The following is a 23966-nucleotide window of genomic DNA, read 5'->3' on the forward strand; positions in this document are numbered from 1 at the left end:
TTCTAAGTGCCGTCATTGTATGGTGTGTAGTTATACGGAACAAACTGTGCTGAGTGTTACTTATTGCGATGGCTACCGAAGAGAAAAAAGACGCCGAGGAGCGACGTGTCTCGGGCGACGATTCAGAGGATGAAAGCGAGGTGCGTACGCGTTTTGATCCTCTCTATTTTGGTCTTACCTACGTTAGTAGTCTAATTGTACCGGAAACCTGCTCGTATGAACCGTCATTGTGCTCTGCAACTAGGAACAATGGCCTGAAAATTATTTGTTTGGGAAAAACCAAAATTACTAGATTTTTGCTATAGTGAGCCAATGAGTATGCTTAATCTATAACAAGTTATTATGACTGAGAAAGTGCGCTTTTCGAAATCGCTATTGTAGTAAGTAACTATAAGGAACATGTGAAATGATCAGATATCGGTGTTACCATATCAAATAGTAAATTAGACAAGATTTATGCGTTACGACGACTTATACTTAAGTAAAATTTTTATTTCATGAGGGGTCGCCAATTCGAAGTTGCTTAGACGCAGCAAATTATCGATAATTTTATTTTTTATGCTAAGTGTTATCAATACATCATCCTCAGTTAACAGTCAGTGAATTTGAGCTCTTGTGCAGAGCTCACAAGAAAGGCAAGAAGGCATTAAGAAAACGATTTGAATTAGTTTTTAACTCAGTCGAAGCACTTGTAGTCCTGCTTTGAATGAACAAGGCCTTTGTGCCCCTTAAATGACAACACTGAATCTGAAAGTCATTGGAGTTACATGAAAAATCTGCATGAGAATACAGGTCCGAAAATCCTATTATAATGTTAACATCTCGAAGTTACCCAAGTCAAGAGCTCTAACATAATTTGATTGAAATGGTTAGTCACTTTTTGCTAAGACTGAGTTTGCAGATAGCGCAAATGCTGATCGGATAACAGTGTCTACTGAAGGACGACCGTCAGAGTACTTCTTAATGCTTACAAATTTGCTTGGGCTCCTGGTAAAACATCGCATAGTATAATTTTATTTGCTACGCTCACAGCCTTGGACCGTATTTGTGTTTATATTGCAAATCTCTTACACATACATTAAGTTGAATTGAAAAAATGTGCAATCCACAATCTATACTTATTGAAATGATTAACAAACAGTTAGTCCGTCAAAGAGTCATGAGAGTTGAAACTTCAACGTTCACTATGACACCGCGTAAAGCGTAAAATATTTTTTTACGGCGGGATCTAGATATAATTGTACAAAGTTGACAATTTTAGCTTTGTAGAGCTATCAGTGCCAACATTAAGATTTTAGGAGCAAGAAGTGCACATGTTGGTGCCGCTCGCTCTTAACAGACAGTGAGCGAGAATAAACAAATATAATGTAGCTATGCATTTTTTTATCCTGAAGCATAAACCCATTTATTTTCACAAATTCATAAATTTCATTCTGATTTTTATCGATTCTATAATCGGATTTACAGGAAGTCATATATCAGTACCACATCACTAAAATCATATTTTTACGATTCAAGCTAGTATGTAATTTTTGTAAAAAATGTGTGTTGTTCCAATGCGTACTTGTATTGAACTCAAAAGATATTATTTCGATTCAACTCTGTAGCAAGCAAACACTGTCAATCATAATAATAATTTCTGCAGGTTTTAGAGGAGTCTCCATGTGGGCGGTGGCATAAACGGCGCGAAGAGGTTCAGCAGCGAGACATTCCAGGCATCGATGCCGCCTACCTTGCAATGGACACTGAGGAAGGTGTCGAGGTATGGGTTTCTGAACTACTTCCTGTTAAAAAGCTAACCGGATTAAGCGTAGCAGGGTATTTTTCATGTAAAGACTATAAGCCGGTATTATATTTAAAAAATGACCTAATAAGTGTTGAAAAAATAGAACAAAGCTTCTTCCAACAACATCAATAGGATAAGATATACTGTGAAAGCAGGTGAATCTGTTGTGGATACATACGTGAAGCGGTAAATTTTCAAGGTGTAACGGGCTACGTAGCGCTTCCTCAATTGAGTCAAATGGCAACCTTTTAACACAGTGCTAAAAGAAGAACAAAGTTAAGAGTGAGGAACGCAGGCGTGTCGATAAGGGCTGAAACTGCCCGAAACAACACTGTACACAGCAGTGTTGTAACGTGATGTTATTAAAGTGATCTTGTTCATAGTGCAACCCACAACATGAGGAATATTTTCCCGATACATATATTTCCATGTATTTTCAATGCCGTGGTCTGGGTGCCTAATGCGTATCGTTTTATGTCCGTTGCTAGGGTAGTTATTAGTGTGCAGAGATTTTCGGTTAAAATTTCAGCGTTAGAAAAAAGTTACCGTCACATATGGTTACCATGCCATTTCGAAGATTGGTCAAACAAATTGTCCAGCAAGACCCACCGCGGCTAGGCTTTCTAGTGAAAACAGGTTCTGAACGCTATATTTCGAAGACTTATTCATATAACATGAGCCGTCGAAGGCGCTGAAGAAGCAAAACAAAAACGTTTGAATTCTGCGAGTAGTTAGACGAACAGTGTAGCGAATCCTCATAAGGATGACTAAAATGTTATTTAATTGCAGGTCGTATGGAACGAAGTCAACTTCAGCGAACGGAAGAACTTTAAGGCGATGGAGGAGAAAATTAAATTAACATTTGATTCCCTGGCACAACTATCACATCCTAATATCGTCAAGGTAGCAGCGGGCATTTTTTCTCTTCATAACATTAATCCGTTATTTGTATTAAACTAATGTCAATGTTAATTGCATATCTCAGTTATCATAAACTTATTAGAAATGTTCATGGGGCTGACCTGCGCTGCTATAATTGAAGTGTTATCAGTAGTAATACTCAGGTGTATGCTTTTGTGTGAATGAGTTACAGGACTGCATCAACAACTGGTTAAACGAATTTCTATGTTTTACAGATTCACAATTATTGGATCGATGATCATAAAGAGGGGCCACCTCGGGTCATTTTCATTACGGAATATATGAGCTCGGGCTCTGTGAAGCAATTTCTTAAACGAACGAAACGAAACGCAATAAAGGTAAAATTTAACGGCAATATACGTAAGAACGTGGTACATTACAGTGCTGCATAGATTTTCCATTGAACGAGAAAGAGAATCTATCTACCTTACCCCAATAAGCTGGTCACTCGGCATACAATAGTGAAGCAAATCGATAGGACTGCAGGAACTATGCTCATTCGTATAGTGCAATTGGCATAGTTCTTGTCGTCTGATATACGTATTTTTTGACAGCTTTAGCAATAACAAGATTAGATTATGAGTGACGTGAGGTTTCGATTCCTCATATTCAAGAGAAAATCAGTGCATCAAAAAGGGTGTTACACTGATTTGTTTTTAGGTAAGTCAGAAATAGGCCATGACCTTTTATAGGGCCCTTTGACAACTTTTAACAGGGTTACCAGGTAACACTGAATTCATGGAAACGCTGGTGTCGCCAAATTCTGTCGGCGCTCTACTATCTGCATTCGTGTCATCCCCCAATCTTGCACGGCAACCTGACCTGTGATACGATCTTCATCCAACATAACGGCCTTATTAAAATAGGGTCCGTCGCACCCGATGCCATCAATATGCATGTGAAAACGGTAACCACTATACGGTTTTATTTGTTTATTGTTAATTATTACAGTTTATATATTTATTGTAAGGCACATTGCTCATCGACAAGCCCTCACAAGCACTAAATGATCATGGAGATATTAAGTCTATACAGCTTAATATGTTTCAGACAAATATTAACTTCCTGTTGTGCTTCATCCGTTGTCTGTTTTGACAGGTTCGTACGACGCAGCATCTTGATAATGTACATTTTGTCGCACCCGAGTATGCAGCCAAAACGGTATTCTCATTAATAACGCCTGCAGCCGACGTCTACTCATTTGGAATGTGCGCTCTTGAAATGGCGGCTCTGGAAATTCAGAACAATGGTACTTCAGAAATTATTACGGACGAGGCTATTCAAAAGACCATTGAACAACTTGAAAATGATCAGCAGAGGGACCTCATTAAAAGGTACTAATATGGGCTTGATTCCACCTCGATAGAAGTGGGCCGTCCCCACGATGGCTCAGTGGATAATGTATCTGCATGCTAATCTTAGGGATACGTTATGGTCTGTGTTAAACCCGGGCATCGACAGGCTCCGTTTCGTGCTCAGAGCCAGCTGTCTGATGGAACGCCTGATGGCGATACCGGACGTACTGGCGTCAGGCATAAAGGACTGAAGCGGGCCAGTTTTAGTTCATACATCAAACTACTTTTTTAATTGTAATACATTTCCTAGATTTCAGTCTTCAAGAAATGCGAAAAAGGAATATAATATTATAGGCTATGTAGACCGATATTTTAGGTATAATAAGTAATGAATTGACACTAATTATTAAGATGTCACGGTCCGTAACCCTTAATGAACGAGATCGTCAAATACACTTACTCTACCCGCGTGCGACATTAGAAGTATAACGATTTGATTACAGATGTTTAAACAAATTGCCTCGACTAAGACCGACGACCAGAGAACTTCTGTTTCATCCCGTTCTCTTTGAGATCTATTCGTTGCAAGGTGTGTGTTACCCTTATCATTCTTTACCTTGATCTTAAATACGTTATATATGACATATACTGTCTGCTTGGAAGTCATCGATTGCGGCAAAACATCTTTGTAGTTGGTTTAACTAAAGTTTTTATGATTTTTTTGAATGCACACAGTGTTTATTTTGAAATGAGTGCTGTGGAGCGAACCATGTTGAATAAATAGGAAGTAGTTCCAATAACAATGCTTTTTGTAAAAAATGTACATATGTTACCATCTTATGAATGAAATCAAAAGTGAGAACTTCTAATTATCTTTCACGCTGGTTGAGCTTAGACCCTCGCATTCTATTGCCATTGATTAACATACACCTGCGTATATATGTGTAATGCCTTAGTGCTTTCGGCCCATGCAATTGTGCAAAGTTCATGGTATCAGCCCGATCAACTTACGGATAAAGCGATGCATCTGAGGTGCTCGCAAGTCGATGTTGTCGCTGAGATTACCCACGAAGACGGCCGAGAAGGTGTGGCAATCAAGAAGAAACAAGTACCCGCTCTTGAGCTGGAAAAGCTGCTAGAGGATGTTCGAAATGGCATCTACCCTTTAACAGGTAGATAATATAAGACTTTTGTTCTCTTGACATAGCTCTTGAAAGATATACAGCGGTAGTTTAGAATTAACTACCGCTGTATATCCGTTAAATTCTATAGTTAACAGCGTATTTAACTAATCCATAATTAGATATGCTTACAATACGGTTTTGCATTTCACCGCAGTTTACATGTGCATGTAATGCTTTATATTGCTTTTTACATCGCACAGCATTTGGCCGGGGACCAAATCCTGTATCACGTGGCTTTGGAGTTCGGCCCCGCACTCCTGAGGTTCTCGAGAGTAAAACTAGCCCCAGTCCCGCAGGATACGACCCGGAAACGCGGCACATCGTAAACATCATGTGTACAATTAAACAGGTACGATAACATAATAATGATTATAGCTTGCAATGTCTGTTATCAAGTTGAAAGTCGTAGCTATTCATCTTTACTGCATTTACACATATGCAGATGTAAACACGTACTGACACAGCATTTCTGTGCCGTTTATTTTTTTTTTATTAAATTGCCCACCGTGCATCACTATCGTGGTATCCATTTGTTGTATAATGTGCTCGCATCTGGTGGACTGGAGAAACAAATTATATCGCCTCCCAGTAAGTCATCACCTATTTGTCAAAAGATTTCATCGTTTAAATCAGTCACCGTTTGAAATGAAGTGGACCGTAAAAACCTCCGTTTTGCTTAGGTAACTCGCACTCGTATGTGTGTGTCTGTATGCTTGTATGCGCGTGTAACTAGGTCAATGATCACAGAATAAGTACTAGATTCACGATTTGTGTTTGCGACTTGTTTCTATCAATCACAGGAGGAGGAAGTTATACCAACGCCCAGCGCAGCAGGCGCTGTGCCAGTGCCGACAGCTCAGCCTTCGCATTCCATGGTAGCGTTAATAAAGAACTCGTTTGCAAAACCCCTGGCTCAATCCAAAAAAAAGGGAATAGTGAAATAATTCTCAAAGTATCTAATTAAAGTAAACGTTTGTTCACACTACTGTCTTCAGGATTTAAGAAACGCTAGTGTAAATTAGGTTTTCAGTTTGCCTACCATATAGGAAGCGCTTCTCAGAGGGCATTGACATAAATATTAGCTACTTTGGTATCTTCAATTAAGGAGACATTTTACAATGAAGTTAATACTTTGTTATCGAAATTTAACGTATGTAAACGTTCAACAGGTGCTGACACTTTTGCTTCGTTTCGATGACAAAATGAATCGACAACTCTCGACAAATTTGACAACGCCCGATGAGGTGCAAACCCTTACGCAAGACCTAGTTCAGCTTGGCTTCATTAACAAGGAAGACTGGAGCATGGTTGATCAGGTGAGTTACAAAGATTCTGTCTCCGGATAATGTGAAAACTTGAAGCAGGTACTTACGACAAATGACTATGCACAGAAGAATGTTATGCTAGAAGCTTTTTTTGTGAAACGGCAAATACGTTACGAAGCAGTTTTTTTATTTACGGACAATGACTTTTTTGTCTTGAACATTGCCTTGCGGTTGTGGTTTAAGCTACTAATAGAGCTAGCTTAGCTAGATAGTAGTGAACTGTAACCGACAAAAAATCCACTTTTTCGTTTGCCGAAATTCTGTCTATCTCTTCCTGCGTAAATATAACAGAATCAATATTTGGTGTCTTTCTTTATTTACAGGTATTGATGGATACAATGAAACGCTATCTGAAGAAGCAGTTAATGGTGTTGTCACCAGAGGATGCTGTTGAGCCCTTAGAAATACAGAGTGTGATGGGCTCTCAAAACCATCATGAAGGAGCCATTATGCACCTTGCTTGATGTCCGCCCGAAGACGCAGTTGCGTCGGTTGTTTATGACGACCAGGAGAACTACGACATCCCCCCGATCAAGGTTCCCGGAACATGTGCCTTGGCCTAGTCATACAGGGACACTAAATATATATCTATGTATCTGTAAAAGTGAACAACTGTTTGTAATTTTACGTGGCTAATGAATGCGGCTGTTATCGCTGCATTCAGTGCTGCTGTGCTATAATATGTGTGTGAACGCGTATGTAGCTAGTGGTCATCTTTTGGGCAGAGAAGTCAGTCGTATGTCACACGCAGCAGAACAATGAACATGGAAACGATGAATAATATTAATAATAATGACGACGGCAATGGTGAATGGGTCACTTTGACTGTATTATGAAAATTTATTTCAAAAACGTACATAGGCTCAAAAGAGAAGGCGAGAGAGAAAGGGAGAGAGGTAAAGAGAAACAGACAAACGAAAATAAAAACACATTAGTAGAAAGATAGAGCATACTTGTCAGGACGTGAATCTATACAGCTATTCTTCTGTTGAAAAATCACACAGGTTTTAGATTAGCTATTGATTCTTCGCTCTTGTGGCCGGTAGCTTGTGTGCATTGTTGTCACGTGTCAGTTGCCGTAATCCAAGCTGAGCTTGATTCCGATTTCGTAGGACGTCGTGTCGATCTACCCCTCAAGAGAAACAACAGCATAGCATTGTTACGTTAGAAACATCGTATAGGGTTGGTTTTGTTTGAAGATTAGCAGTGTACGGAGATTAAGCCCGTAGATTATTAGTATTAACGCATAGAGGCATTCTGCGTGAATACATATGTATGCGTGTGTGAATCTGTGCTTTTTTATATGTTCAATCCTACTATGATGACGTCCTGCGAACAAATACTACGTTTCTTCTGAAAACTTCTTAGAACAATGAGTGAAGACAAGGTATTTGGTTTTCTGTTCGACACGAATCAGGTTCGCACATAGAAAATCGATGTTAATTTTCGTAGTTGAAGTTACGATGCGTCATCGTTCGTCGGTACAAGTGCAGTGGGTCGCTTTTAGCCAATTCAATATTGGATTATCAGTCTGAAATGATGCGCCCTTCTGAGATCGCCATCTGCGCATATTGTGCTCGCATCGTGGAAACGAAGAAACACTAGGGTCCCGAGACGGTGCGAGGGACACTTTTGCTAAAGAGAATAAAACAGGCAGAAAACAGCTGAACGTGTTTAAGCACTATCAGAAGTGCAGATATATAAGAGGTATAAACAGATTTTACGAGGGGGGAACAGGGCTGGGATAAATGTAGGTGAATCGGATAAAATATGACGAGGCGTTAATAATATGACAGAAGCGGTGTCAAACCCAAAGCTGAACATCTCCAATGGTGTGTTTATTCTTCATAGGTATTCTAAATGTACCTAGCTAATATATTAGATAAGGTATGAAATTAAGTTGGAGTAGTTGCGATAGCGATTGTTAAGCTGCAAGACGATCAATTATGTTCATCGTAATTTGTCAAAAAAAAAATTAGAAAAAGCATAAGTATCCTACAATAGAAATCTTGTTTTATTCCTATAGGTTTTTCTCTCTCTCCCTCTATATATATATATATATATATATATATATATATATATATATATATATATATAGCCATGAGCCCTAGCCAACTCTGATAGGGCAAAAAATGCTAAAAAGTCTAATGTGTTGCTGCCAGCAACAACTGTACGACTGCGAATAACCAATCTAAAGCTCCAGGTTCATTGACTTAGCTTTCCTTTATAACAAAAGGGTTTCGATTTGGTCAAGTAGATAAATACCAATGTGTATTATAGTTCACGTTACATCACAGCCATCTTAAGGTAATCCTTATCAATTATGTTGTAAATCTTTGTTGTTGTGGTTGTTGTTGCTGTTTGATAAACTACGACTGTACATAAACGTTGTAGGTAAATGAAATATAAATAAGGGCTTCTATTATACATGGAACGTCCAGTTCATAGTCCAATATTACAATTTCATTGAGTACAGGCACAACAGAATCGCTCGCATAAAAATATAGTATTCAGGATGGTCTGGAAATTTCGAAACTCGCGGGCTTCTATATGCGAAGTATTCATTTAAGCTTTAAGGGCTTAAGTGAAAGCTGTGAATGCTCGTAAATCCATTGTACCAACATTCTCAGGTTACAGAAAATATATCAAATCTTTATGGGCAATATTAACTGGTAATATGTATTCAAGAAACGTCTGCGAATATAGGTTTTACTTTTTTGTTGTCTCTTACAAAATCACCAGACAGAGCCAACTAGGACCAACACGACGATTAAATATTTAACTGAACCAACGAGTTAAAGGATGAAAGCTAAGTCCGCAATATATTTGGATGGATAATACAAAAATGGATAATAGAAAGGCATCCATGCATAGGTCATCAGTGAAGGCCATATCATTACATTATGTATAAAAAACATACAGAAGTACAACCGAAATTCGTGAACTTGAGTTCCTTTTTTGTTTCCATACTTCCTTTCATGTTGTTTAGATTTACGCGGCGAAATCCCCATAATAGTGTGGTTTAGCGTATTGTTTTCTATGTATACTTCTCAGTCAACAGCTAAACAGAAATCGCCATGCTACAACATATCTAAGCTATAACACAGATTTTATCTTGCTTCAGGGAATTATTCTGTTGGTCTCCGCCAAAAGAACGCCCTCCTAAAATAAATTTTAAACTAAAATAAATATAAATAAAACGTAAAAAAGTAAACGTGGCTGCTGTCGCAAGTTTTTATGTTTATGTACTCTCCCAAGTTCATATGGAATTTTTTTTATATAGTCTCTTAAGTTTACATAAAAGTTAGCCCGTAGTTTTGTGTTGTAAAGAAAGTCTTCATCTTCAACCACAGATTTTTAGAAACCGAGCTGTAAGGACCTTGTAAACATATTTGTATGCATTCTAGATAGGCATTTACTAGATTTAAACTAATAAAACAACTAATCTGTAGTAAATGCACATGGCAAAATTACAGGTTATTAATGCACTAAATTTTATTCTTGTGTTTCGTCGACATTATCCTAAAATCGTTAGACGTTTCTGTGTATTCAAATGCAGTGAGCCTAATGAGTATACTGCTGAGTGCAAAATAAACATTCGGATGGGGCAGTAGAAGTGCATTTAAGTTCTCTTAATCCCAAGTTTCCTGCGTTAATGAGGCATCATCTATGCTTAGATAATTAAAGAAAACATGCTTTTATTCATCACACCCTTAGGGACCTTACTTTTGCATGATGTCCACTTATCTTTTTAGCTAAAAAGGATGAAAATTAGAAGCGTTCAAAAAACTAGAGGTCTCTGGAAATGAATTACAGCATGATTAGTATTGTTCTCGTTTAGGAGTTCTGAAAGTACTTTTCAGTCCGTACATCGAGTGAATGCGATTATGTAGTATAAATGTTGAAGGAAATTATGAGAAACTTATGAGACTTATTCGACAGTATACAAGTTAAATTTTAGCCTAAGATAAGTGATGGGGTGGAATTTCTGTAAGAAAGCAAAAGTCTCTTATGACAATTTTTTTAAAGGAATTTAAATAATAAGGGTGATTGGTATAACTTGGCGTGACCACGACTAGATGTGCAAAGTTGTTTGCATGTAAGCACAACTTATTAAATAGACAGCCATTTACTTGCATCATATTGACATCAAAATGTCCACTTGAAGCGTATACTAGTACTAATTTATGCTTAAACTTGATACATAGTATCACATACGGTGGCACTTGCTATAAAAGACCAGATCATTGACTTCTCAGCTGCTGACCAATCGCTGCACTAGAAGCACGTACCCACAGGCGTACATGTCACAGAAAAAAAATAAACGCAATATCACCACTATCGGCGAAGCAGAAGCGACCAGAATCCTTTATTGCAACTCATATATTTTCGGAACTGATACACCAACATTGCTGGTACTCTCTCTGTGAATATCAGTTTTCATATCTGCGTAACAAAGAGAGAATTGTCAGTAACCAATAAGTTGGAACAGGCCACTTCGGACAAACGTCAAGGAAACTCGATGAGTTTTCCTTGGGTCAATTTATTGTCGTTTTTTCTTTAAAGCTTCCAAAAGAATTATTATTAGAAAGTTAGGAATACGTCAAACACTTGTTAGCCCATTGTGCCTCGTAAAAAAGAAATGTACAGAAATACGAGCAGTATGTCTCCTCATCTTACATATGTACGAATAAACATCGTAGTCCCATATGTAATAATACGGGGTATGGCATGTACGATATTCTAACTCACAATAACGCCTAATGTTATTTTGTGTTTGGAAAAAACAGTCTTTAGGATCTGCATTATTGTTTGTTTTTCTCTTTTTCTCAATTGTAGACTTGTACGTACCGTAAACCTTCTCGCGGTAAAACCTAGCTGTTCTTTAAGCTGATGCAACCAATTTATTGCGTGCATCCAAGCCTCTCAATAGAGGCATGGATGCACCCAATAATAGGCTTTGCTAGAGTTCTCAAATGTTTTTATAATTGCTGAATTTATAAACTGATCACGTCTTGGTAGTGTTCTTGGCACTGCGTGTTTTTTCTTTGCGTCGACGACGACACGATGTTTGCGTGAACTCCACCTGGTAATCAGATACCTGCCTGATTAGTATCAAAGTATTTCATTCCGACTGTCATTTAATTGTTGCTTTTACACGTCACGAGATATTTCCGCCTTCTATTTTGCGCCCTTTATACATCTTTAGCTTAGTGGTTGTCGTTTGTCCTTGCCTTCGCTGTCTTGCTCTGTACAACGCTGTGACGCACTATACAAGCTTTGATGTTCCTTCTGTAGCTGCGTTGACAAACGAGGCCGCTTACCCTAAGAAGCAAGAGTAAGTCGAACCACTTCAGCTTGTTTGCGTCCGTGTTGAAAAGGGCTTTTCCATGACGTCACAGGAGAGGACAAACACAGAAACGCAATCACTCTTCCGTGAGGATAAAAAATGACGGTGTTTGCTGCTGTTATATGTGGCCGCTGATGTTCTGAGGTAGGGATGTTCGCTGCGTGGGGATAATATGGCGACTGGCAGCGATTAGTGGACGTCACTAGCAACTGCTGCAGCATAAATAACAGCAGTTTCAATGGTGACAATAGTCAGATCACAAAGGCGTCTAGATAAACAACCACTTATGTAATCATAATATATAATTGTACGATAAATACGTAACAACTTTATTGCGTGCCTACGTTTCCATCATGCTTATTGCAATGACAACTTCGCTGTTGGATGGGCACCGTGAGTTGAGCACGAGAAGATTACTTTCCGCAGCATTACAAGGCTCAAGGTATTCGCGCTATTGGGTTGATCGTATGATCGAAGCCTTTTTGCAGCGCAGACAATAGCGAGCATTTCGGGTCAAAAAATTATGGCAATCTATTTTTGAAAACTACGTTGTAACGTATAATATGAAAGTAAAATGTGCAGGCATGCGTGCGTATCGCTAGCGTGTGTGCTCTTGCCTTCGCAGGTAATCAAGTTTTCATTTACAGAAAGCTGGGTTATGCAATATTTTAATTTCGGCCCTTGTTTATTTTTATGGGTTATTGGTATATTTAGCTGATAAACGAGGTTCAGCAGTGTAGCATTACGAGACTGCACTTTTCGGGTGCTGTAATCTTACTAATATAAAGAAATTTAATTTCTCGTTTATACATACGTACCACATATAAATTGTTGCTGCATTAGAAGGTGCAGTCCAGCAGTTGCTCTTAAGTTACTTTCGGAACTCGGTTGCTCTTAAGTTACTTAGTACAATTAAATTGATATTTTGTGTTTATACCATCAGTATATTAAAGAAAAAATTCAAATTAATTGCCTTCTTTCAAGTGCTACTCAGAGTTATGATGGTATGTTGCCTTACAGATTTCACACAAAACTCGTGTTTTTTACACATGTGCTTTATCTTTTCTTTTCTTTTAAAAGATTAGGAGCACAAGAAAAGAACTTCACCTTCAGGCATATATTTTCTATTTAAAAATGTTTAGTGTACAAGTTAAAACCACAGTTTGAAACTCCAGTCAATCGTAACACGAACAGATGGATCCTCAGACGACCATCTGAAGGCGTTGATAACTGTTCGATCTTCCAATAGATTGTATAGGGTTGTATAGGCTGTAAACACCGGCAAATTTGTTGAGAATGAGCCTTCAGGACTGATCTTCGAAGGCCAAATACAGCTCGAATTCAATAATTTTGTATTGATTATTTTAGGTGATTTTGCCAGAAGTGTTGCAATGCTATTACAACGCGGCCCATTAAATAATCATACGTAGTGACATAGGGTAAAGGGACACTGCGATAATGAGAGAAGTCTAACTGCCGCTTTTGCGTAAACTAAAATTTTAGTACTTATTTTTTTATCATTTTGTACCTTTTCGAAGTAAAAGACTCTGCAAATGCCGAGGAGGTAAAATCTAGGACTGAGTTGACCACAATAATTTTACCCTCACCGATATGAAGCTAACTAGAAGACAACGAGTTAAGTTTCAGATAAGTGAGTATTAATCAGCTAAAGCGTAAAAAATCAAGTATAGTCTAAGCGTCGAGGCAGTCAACAGCGACAGTGTCACCACCGACTGCTAAATGACGACGTAACCCAGTTATATCGTTGAGAGTTAGTGTATTCAGCTGAAATTGACGGAGTTCTTGCAGGCTGTACGCAAGAATCTCGTACAATGAAGCTTGTTGATTGACACGTAATCCAAAACTATTGCGCCATAATGTTTGTAAGAATTGCGAATCAGTACTTATTTGGATTGGATCGATCATTCTTCTCTTATACAGAGAGATTACGTGGAACACTTCGAAGTCACTCGGCCGATGTCTTTGATGAATCAAAATGTTAAATATACATGTTAAAAGTACACTTATTAAAGACCTGACAGATTTTCTTCACGTAAACAAAACGTCACTTAGAGTATCTCTCAAATCAATTTCCGTCTTTCATACTATTTTTGCCAGAACTGCGTAATCGGTTAACCAGGCTAGTAACAATGATGGTTGACGGAGCGGATGCTCCCTAGGGATCTTACGGCGGAAACGTTTGAAAAAAGTGGATAAACGCATGTACTACATTACTTTTATTTTTGTATTCACGTCAGCTAAACCAAAAGCATTGTAATAAATGAATTCGGTTTGATATCAGGACCAAAAACTTGCTGTGTCATTTTAAAGAAGGCATTAGGTAACCCTTCAGCGGCCTCTTAGAGATTATTTAAGACAGCTTACGTACGTAGGCCTGACTTAATACAGATTCACTTTAACCATAGATGATTTCTATCAAAATGTTTTTACTAACTAGCCTACGCGTTTTTTTCAACTCGACATTCGTGACATTTTTGCCGTGTGTGGATGAGGGTAGCGGTCTAGTGATTGGGAGATGGTCTTGATTAGCGGATCTGACAGAGTGCTTAGAAAACTCATTATGGCTTTACTTGATCAAATACTGCACCTTAAGATTCACGCATCAGAGCCTGAATTAGTATTTGGTGGTTGTGTTTATTGGAAATTCACGTTTTACGATTTTGTGCGTCACAACTTTGACATACACGCAAATTCGTTCACAAGTGGGTACTTTGGTGGTCTACCTCAGAAACTGTTCGATAGTTCAATAACCCCTAACATATGATTTAGGCACAGGCTTAGATATGCAATTATCAATCGCGCAATCTTGCAGGTGCTCGCTGCTAATAAGGATTAGTTATTGAAGGCTGTTTCCATCAGCCGAGCCGTGCGTTTATGTCGTCGCACTTGGAACTGTCCCTCACGAAGACTCAACAACAAATTTACAATTATGAATACTGCAATACTTTAAATGGTGATTTGTCCTACATTTCAGATAAGGTGGGGCAAAACTGTTTTCGATCTGACCTGGTCTAACGCTCTACACAAATACTAAAATGATGTAGTGAAAAATAGCATCTACATGATATTATATATATAATATTGTACTGAGTAGCCGAACGTAGCGTAACGAAGGTGATAGTTGGTATGGCCTGGACCATATCTACATTTAAAATGTCCGTTTCCTTTTGAAGCCAGTTGTTTCTCGGGCACTGCTATAAAATTAGCACTTTAAACTGCCAAGTTTTAGCTTCTATCTACTTAAATGAATGTTATGAGTTTTACTCTCAGCACTGGATACTGGAAGTTGATAACATGCGTTTTTGTAGATGGTTAGCCGGTTTAGTGGGCATATGATCAAAATCGATCTGCTATCGGACATGGCTCTCCAATACCACTGTAAAGTCTTTCTTGTGGCAAATTTTACGGCTTTTTTTTTATTGGGTTATATATTGATTTCACTCCCCGCTTCTGGTAAAAACGGCGATTAACGAGCGAAACAATAGTAAGTTGTACAGAAGAAGCTGCTGGCGTTGCGAACTTAGACAGATGCCGCAGCGACGTGTTGAAGTCCTGTCAATGCTTAGTCTCGTGCTGCTCGATTTCCAGTTGCGGACATGTTCACGCTAGAGAAACCCAAACCCAAGAACGGATGCATCCTGCCACTCTCAAAGATAACTGATGCGGCACACTATCATAAATAAATTCAAGGATATCTGACGCGTTATGCAACACTCTTCAATATCAGCGCACCGTCAAACGTGCCAGATGCGTGGTTACCCGAAAAACGCATCTGTTAACCAGATGTTGTCGCATGCGCACCCGGTTTCTAGATGAATAAATCTAACATATTAGTGTCGCAGTAAATCTGCATCTCCAGTGGTCATAGATGCAAATTTTCAGAATGAACGTGAAATGAACGTTATTGGAGTGCCTAGGGGATACGAATTACTAATTTTTTGACCGCGTCGATTAGCGTCAAAATAGCAACGGGAGTGCACACAGAACAAAAAATACGGTTATGCACCACGGTACCATGTCGCTAACAGCTCAACTTTGAGCCCAAGGGACCTTGAGTTCTAATTAAATAAATTAATAAAATCAACTTGAACAAGATCTTTAGCTTTAGATGATGAGTTGTTAATCGCTAGCACTAGGTACATGATTTTTACAAACTTCTGATCTTAGCTTCAAAAGTCGATACCTTCAAAAATTCGGGCACTGATTATATGATGGATTAATCAACGCTCTGGATATAGCCGTTATTGGTTGGTTGAATTATATGGCACGAGAATGAAAAATAAATAAAGAAAATGGTCGGATAGAGCTCGATCAGCTTAGGGCTTGCCCAAGTCAGCAAGAGGCCGCCATATTTGAGATAGCCATCTGTTTCAGAAAAAAGTATAGCTAATAAACTTTCTAGGACATGTTTGGTACTCTTTTTTTTTGTCATACGTTTATCTAAAACACTGTCCCACTGTCTAGCACACCGCTATGTTTAATATAGCTACGCTTGAGTCGCTAAAACAATATTGAGATTCAAGCCGACTCATGGAATAAATTATGTTATTATACCGAAATCTCCGACTCCGCAAGCAAGAGACGTTTGAATCTTTAATAACACAAACGACTAATTTACACTAGTGGTTTTATTAGCTTGATTTGAATACCGACGCAGTATCACGCCTTAGCCAGCCGGCTTCCGTAGCTTTTAACCAACTCAACTTAAAATTGTAAACCTAAGAACACAGCTCAATTTTTTTACCTAAACCTATTTATACTTGTATTTAATTGTACTTGTATTGTATGTCTAGCACTTATTTGCATGGCAATCGAATGTCTTTTACGGGACTTCTGGAACGCAAAGGTATGCTATGGTAACGTAATACAAAGTTCCTGCTGAAAAATTTAAATATGTAAAATAAAAATGTCTATATTTTTTTAAATTTTATCTCAAGTTATCAGCAGTTACTATTATAATTAAATGTTATGCAATCTGAAAGAATTGGCATGAGTCCAACATCTGTCAATCAACTCAGAAAGATTTTCAAGTTGTACTGTAAAACCACTAAACCGCAACCAAATATATTACAGCCAAAGCTTTTCTGATGCAACCGAAGTCTTTCAAGTGGCATTTTACTTCATTTGTCCCATTAATTTAATAACTGCGTACCCATTTTAACAATGCAACTAAGCTGCCAATTGATCAAAGCACTATCTCCTCTGTTTACTGTTTAATCTTGAGCCACAAAAATCAAGTATCTTTCAATAGTTGTCTCCTTTTAACATAACATTATCACCACATGCTGCACTGTCATGTAGCCTTCTCCATCCACTTTGACAAAGTCTGACCAACTTGAAACGGTATAGATAACAACTACCAAATAACGATGGCAAACGAATGGTAATTACGAGAATTAGTGGCTTAGAAAGGCAAATCCACACTGCTTGCTAGACACTTATGTTGCCTCGTTTCATAACGATAGTTACAAATAACTTTAAAATAAGGCCTGATTTGTAAAACGTTGACTATACAGTTATCGTAAGTCGAGTGTTGGGCGAGACTTCAACCGTCCAACAGTTAAAAAAGATTCACGGACTGTGTAACCGTGCGACACACCGCTGCAATTTATTAATCAACCCTAGTTACACCCTATTCAGTACATCCTCATCGCACGTTTTCTTGTATCGCTTGATACAATGTACCGTGATCTGATATCTCTTGATACCGTTACAGAGTTTCGGTATAGAAACACATACACATGAATGCATACAGCCACTCACTCAAACGCGCCACATTTTGATTACCATCGAGAAGCATCTCCGATAACTCTTTCTTCAGGCAACAGCCAATAAATGCTTTTGATTGACGAGTTCCTCAAACGCCCGTTTTCCCTTATTTTTCGACAGACGACCATTATTCAGGCAATTCCTAGTTTGCCACTGCTGTAGCCACTGACGGACTTGCGTTTTGCGCGCAGATCACAATTGTTTTTGTTCAATTCACAGCTGACTTTTGAACCGCACGAGTAAAGGGTTCTCTTCTGGCAGATAACGGACTAGATGTTCAGCTCTGCACAAAGAACTTCATAGAACCCACTGGCTCTTGTTCAATATAGTGTTTCATATCACAGAGATGAAGATTAATAATTTAAGAAGCTCAGTTAGAGATGTAAAGTAACTGTGACCTTACTAGACAAATATAACCTTTTACTTAGTAGAACGAGCTTATCATACAGAAGCTCGTTCTACCTTTAACAAAAGTGCGTTTCTATATTGGATTGCAGATGTGCACGTCGAAATCTTGGTTAAAAAATTAAGGAAGCCTAGCGCTGAATGCTATATAGCCATACAAATCCGTTTTTCTACCAAAATTCACATCTGACCAAACTTCCTGTAAGAACCCAACGTTAACAGGGTTTTTCTAATTTCGAATTCGATACTAGCTGAAACAATTAGTAAGGAAATATTTAATACGTTATTAAACATTTACACCACGCCGGTATGCAGTATTTGCGACAGAGGTGACTATATCTCTGTAAACAACTATGTTTATGCATAGTTTTTGGGGCTGGATGTGCATTGTAGCAAAGAGAGCAATAAAACTATACATCTGTTTTTAACGATAAACGTTTTTGTTATTTATATTGAAAATTCACCTGAATATCTAAGAGGCAACATTGAATTGGAACGTTTAACAAAGCTCTGACCCTCAAAGCAGACCTTGCAGACAGACCGTTCATTACTTATTGTCAGCACCATATTTAGCGTTATCCGCAGCGTTGTCGGAATCGCAGTGTTGCACATAATTTTAACTATTCTTAACTATAGGGTATAGAAAATATTGTCCACTAGACCTACGAAGCCTTTCTTATTGAAGAACTCTCATTTAAATAGCCTTGACATTGATTTAACCTTGAGCTTCCGTTATTACGTCTCGATAGGTTCCCAAAGCAACTGCACCAATAAACACAAAAAAATATCATTAACATTTAACAAGACTGTATACGAACTACGCAAGGAATAACGCTAACTAATATATACAAGAATGATTTGCGTACGAAAAAGATCAGCACAGATCGCCTAGAAGACTTATACACTCTTCATTAGAGCCAGCTAATTATTTCGTTCTATATGTAGTAAGCGGACAATTTACAACGACTTTTCGCGACTCTTTTCGATGTTCTCGGCCTTCCGTTTCGGCCATTGTGAAGGCCAGCAGTCATAACAGCATTGGCATGGCATTGTAATTATACTAATAACAACACATGGTGTTATCGAGGTATGTATCTCGACTAATTTTACGGCTTTGAAAGCTTGTGTTGAACGAATGGTTTAATGAGCAACCTAGTCTTTGGCTAACTGGCAAAAATAGAAGGATTACTAACGACTCCTGTTGTTAACACTCCAAACTATTGGTAATTCCAAGCTGGCTTCTTGTTCAAATTGTAGGTATCGCCGATTTGGATGGAAGAGTTTTATAGGTTGTCGAAATAATATCCGGCTGTGGCAAAAGCACCTCAAACTTTGTACCATCAGTAGATTTCGTAGCACTTTTACTTGCTCGCACGAAAAGCATTTTTCAATGTGTGCGTCTATGGTGATAATCCAGCTAATGCAAGATAATGAACAAAAAAAAATCATTTATTTAGGGGGTAATTCTGAATAAATTTTTTTTTATCAGATCAGAGACGATTCAACCGAAGAACTGTTCAAGGTGGATCTTGTTTTACGTACGGTTGTTTTTGCAGGAAATACTTTTCTGGAAAATGTGCGTATGGAAATATGGTTACAAACAGATTAGCTGGATTTTCAGGGTACGAAGTCATAATTGATCCATAGGCGGTCTGAGGCCGTGAATCTGTTGTAGCTCAACTTCTTTACTGCAAGTTTTATTGGGAAGTTAATTTGAACCGATTGATTCCTAGAGATGCTGTCTTTGATTTCTGAAGAGCCCAGTTCTCGTCAAATCATGCGAGCAAAATTGTCTAACAAAAACCATCCCGTCAACAAACGATCGCATTTGGAGGCACTGCAAAAATAGTTTCCACAATCGCACCACGCTACTGACCAAGACTTCCTGAGCATTGAAAAATAAGAACATATGAAACTATTGTTCTTACGTAGTAAGTAACTAAATAATAAAAAAAAAAAACGTAGCATAACTCAATTAAAGACATTACGGTAATAATAATCATCGTATTGTTATAAATGCGTGCATTGCCTCACATAGTTATCGCTATTTCATTGCAGAATACAATGTTCCTAAATATTCGGTGACTATCAAAATCGACTATTGCCAGTATACTTACTGGGCACAGTAGAACTTGCTCAAGAGGCTTTCCTGAGGTTCATAGTATAGGAGTTGAGTAAATACCTCATTAACTCGTCACTACATTCAATTCACTTCATGAATACATCGTCTATTCATTTACATGTCACTTTCTACATAAAATTGCTTTCATTCTGCACTGTCAACAGGCGCTCAATACGGAAAAAAACAAGGATTCTCTATTACGTCGTTCGGAACTAAATTTAGTGTGGAAAGTAAAGAAAAAAAAAAACTGATATACGTGTTGCAGCGCAGAGTAATATTAGATAATTTAGAAAACGAGATTTTAGCAGATCGAACCAGAACTTTTAGACTACTGAATTAGCATGGGCGTTAATTAGAAGGTTAAAAAGAATATGTTGTACTCGCTTAGAATTCAGGGCTTGTCACGGGTTCGTTGGCGCTCAGGCTTTATATGGCTATATGATAGCATGCTACGAGTGGCCACCCCATGTAGATTACAGCAATATACATTCCGGCAATCGGATCAGCTTCAAAAACACGAATCACCGTCAAGTGAGGCCACCATTAAAGAAGCGGTGATGGAAAGGCAGCACCAAGGCGAATAGTTGGTCTATGACCAACGGGTTCTACTTGCTTCAACGGTAGAGGACTCCATGACGCAGGTTCCGGCAGCGTTAATGATTAGCGTACGCGACACGCTGAATTACCGCAGCCGCTCGCCAAGACGATCACACAGCTTATAGCAAAGTCGAGCTTCGAGGAGACGCTAAGAATTACACAGAGGAAGGCTGCCGCTCCTCTCCTCCGAAGCTTTGGGCTGTGTAGACATTCTTGTGCTGATGTAAAGCTACGCAACTAGCCTTTTTTTTGCTATTTTTTTTAACTTACTGCGTGTTTCCTCTGTGCACTTCCCTGCGCTGAAGAGCGAAGGCCTAGACCATCTCAGTAAAACTATTTCCGTTTCGGTAGCTATGAGATAGGGAACCTGACGTCGTGCCTACTATAATATCGTTACCTTACGCGATCAGCGATCAAGTCTCGTAGCAGCTTCTATTCAGCCGGCTGATTCGAAATCAAGGTGTGTACTGGTAAAGAAATTCGTAAGTGGACTGGAAGCGCTGTCATCTCGTTCTGCTTCTCCTCTGCTCATTACAAGCGACTTCGACGCCCGCTTCAACCACCTGAAGTTGAACAAGCCGGCTTTTCGCAACACGCTCGCGGAGCACAATTGTTGAATAGTCAATCCCATCTCGACGGCGACTTTTCTAGGCATGCACAAGGTTGAGGTTATCATATACGTAACCAGGGATAGGGTAAAGTTCCAAAGTGAAAATCATTTACTGTCAGAGGGTGCAAGCATTCGTGCTCAGTACCGATGAAGATAGACCTCAGTATCCAAGCTGCTCCTGCACGGGCTGTCACACGCCAAATCTTCCCGCGACGTCCAGATGTCTAGAGACATGTTGCTTGAGCCCATTGACGAAGTTCTCCCTATATGACCTGGTGAATGCCAAATCTTATGCGCAACATTGGTTGAAATTATTTGGTCTACAGTACAGCTCTTCCGTTCCCAGCGGAAGCAAAGGCCGTAGTTCAATTATAGTTGCCGATTTTTTGCCAAAAAATGTATACATCGTAGACAACAATATCTCGAATGACTGAAGACCCATTCCATGGTCAATGCAGATAATCGACTATACAAGTGACTAAGGCAGCCAAGTGGCTTGCGCGATTAGCTCTTCGGACCCCATATTAATAATAAAGGGATATGATACCAAGTGCGGTGCGCTTTTTTTGTCACAGCATGGGAAAATGGGATCTCACTACAACACAATATCTTTTAGCAGGACTTCAGAGTGAGAAAAAATGGAAGGTCTTCGAAGCCTGCGCAATGACATAGCCGCTGATTCAGATAAGTTCTGCAATTTAGTGCGCAGTGGTTCTAGACACAGCATCAATTTATTAATGTTTACATACTGATGTACTTTAAGCCTAGTAGAGAGACGCTACCTAGTTAGGAAAAAAAAGAGCGACCGAACCACATCGTCATCATAGCGGGGAATAACGGAAAAAACGTTTGTTATAAACTGCTATCTGACCTGGTGATTGAGAGAATAAAAACAAAGTAGAAAGCGAACATGTCCTACTAACGGAGCGACAATGGAGTTACGAACAGAGCGCAGACGGGCGACGTCAAAGGAATACTGGCCAGGCTGCGCAATCCGCTATATGCGGTGCCCATTGACTTTAAGGCCGCTCTCGACTCTTTGCTGCGACGATGAGTGCCGCTATAAAAATGCTCAACCTTCCTGCTGCAGTTCTACAGGAGAACAAAATAACCATCGATGACGGGGTGAAAGAACCCTTACCTTTCACACGTACGTCTAGGCTGGCTCAGAAGAACAATGTATGCCCACCCTTACCCTCCGTGTTACCGAAGAGCCTCTCTGATCAAATAAGAGGTCGAAAAAAAACTTCATCTATCTTTTACGCAATAGGTTCGAAGAGCAAAAAGATCTAGCCCGGTTCTACATGGCAGTCATAAATTTGGTACTGACCTCGAATCTAAACAAAACGGTGAAAGAAACAGGATGGCGGCCACTGACACCTTGCATTTTGCCAGGACGTCTCCTGCCTATGTTAACCCGTCTTCTTACCTGCAGTTGTTCTTCTCCAGGAAAGGTAGAAGTTTCAGTTCGACAGGAAGGCAGTGCTAGCCGTATGAGCAATGATACAGCTTCATCGCTTGTCTTTGTCACATTTGCTCCTAGCTTTTCCAGCTGCAAAGCCGCTCCGATTGCGGGATACGCGACACTTGGGAAAGTCTTACGGTAGAGAACCTCGAACAAAAGCATCCTTTGTCAAAAGAGCCCTGGAACTATATATAATGACCTGAAATCACCTCATGTGTCTGCAATCCGATTCCGTGGCTGTTCGAAGACCTATGTCATCGCCACAGAAACCTTCAGGACCAAACTTGGAACGGAGCACGAAACTTCGTGAAGGTCAATAAGGATTTCTTTGCTTCGTATAGAATGAGAAACAGCTAGTTACGACGGACAAACCGGCTAAACAAGCATGTTACCCGCTTCGCGGTGCATATGTTGCGTCATATTCTGAAGCAAACCACGTTTCCGCGAACCTGCTGCTACATGTAGGTGGCCCAGATGCGAGGGAGATGATAGACACTATTACGCCGCTCATTACCTCCTGATACCATCTTAGGCAGATCTCAATTAGTTAGACTCGTATTTCCCATATAGAAGTGTTTTAATGGCTTTGAAAAATCACTTCAATATCGGGATATTTCGAGCTGTACATATGAAATCCGTGACCACTACCAGCAATTTCATTAAATTTATAGTAGCTATTTAAATTTCACATAAACACTATTCATTTCGCTTACACTAAGTCTTGTATGAACAAGGACAGTGGTCAATTGCAACCCTTCATTATGTCGCATTAGAGCATCTATGCTATGACCAACGGATATAATCTACTTCTACATTATAAGTAATCTACCACTCCGCTGAGCAAAGAATTGCCAAGGCTAGCAATGATGTGTCAACTCGTATAATGAGAATAGATAGCAAAGTAATACATAGTCTGCTAACTACACACACATACGCGATGTCAAGCAGAGTATGTTATTATATTAATGAGAAACTTGCTTATCTAATATATACAAACACCTGAACTAATTGATACATTCGAATTCCGTCTTAGCATCATGCAGCCATAAGTCTCATTAGGCATATGGAAACGTAGCTCGGAATGGCCTTGCGTTAGTCGATGTTGAACGGACCTGT

General features: G+C 39.1%; 1 protein-coding gene and 1 long non-coding RNA gene across 5 annotated transcripts; one reads left to right on the forward strand and one right to left on the reverse strand.

The window, feature by feature from the left end:
• The first annotated feature begins 1 nt into the window (after position 1).
• On the forward strand, positions 2 to 8332 carry Madm (MLF1-adaptor molecule). Of its 4 annotated transcripts, none has more exons than XM_022794303.2 (12): positions 2 to 140; positions 1646 to 1762; positions 2576 to 2689; positions 2923 to 3045; positions 3423 to 3614; positions 3806 to 4041; positions 4506 to 4591; positions 4959 to 5174; positions 5387 to 5535; positions 5987 to 6061; positions 6356 to 6502; positions 6835 to 8332. In XM_022794303.2, the coding sequence occupies exons 1-12, from the start codon at positions 69 to 71 to the stop codon at positions 6973 to 6975; spliced, it is 1668 nt and encodes a 555-aa protein (XP_022650038.1). In that variant the 5' UTR covers positions 2 to 68; the 3' UTR covers positions 6976 to 8332. The 4 variants fall into 4 exon arrangements, with proteins under 4 accessions (XP_022650038.1, XP_022650047.1, XP_086836159.1 ...); XM_022794312.2 differs by having other exon boundaries at positions 3432 to 3614; XM_086980028.1 differs by lacking the exon at positions 2 to 140 and adding an exon at positions 227 to 380.
• On the reverse strand, positions 3610 to 23233 carry LOC147758645 (uncharacterized). The gene is made up of 2 exons (XR_015321074.1): positions 22815 to 23233; positions 3610 to 3937 (listed from the first exon to the last, which is right to left on the reverse strand). It is a non-coding gene; the product is annotated as an uncharacterized LOC147758645 (long non-coding RNA).
• Positions 23234 to 23966: the final 733 nt, after the last annotated feature.

This window comes from Varroa destructor, unplaced genomic scaffold, assembly GCF_002443255.2.
Source record: "Varroa destructor unplaced genomic scaffold, Vdes_3.0 BEIS01000001.1, whole genome shotgun sequence".
Lineage (NCBI taxonomy): Eukaryota > Metazoa > Arthropoda > Arachnida > Mesostigmata > Varroidae > Varroa > Varroa destructor.

Coding starts and splice junctions, on each gene's coding strand:
- Madm (XM_022794303.2), top strand. CDS start 69: ATGGCTACCGAAGAGAAAAAAGACGCCGAGGAGCGACGTGTCTCGGGC. Junction 2,690..2,922: donor CACATCCTAATATCGTCAAG/GTAGCAGCGGGC, acceptor TATGTTTTACAG/ATTCACAATTATTGGATCGA. Junction 4,592..4,958: donor TGAGATCTATTCGTTGCAAG/GTGTGTGTTACC, acceptor GTAATGCCTTAG/TGCTTTCGGCCCATGCAATT.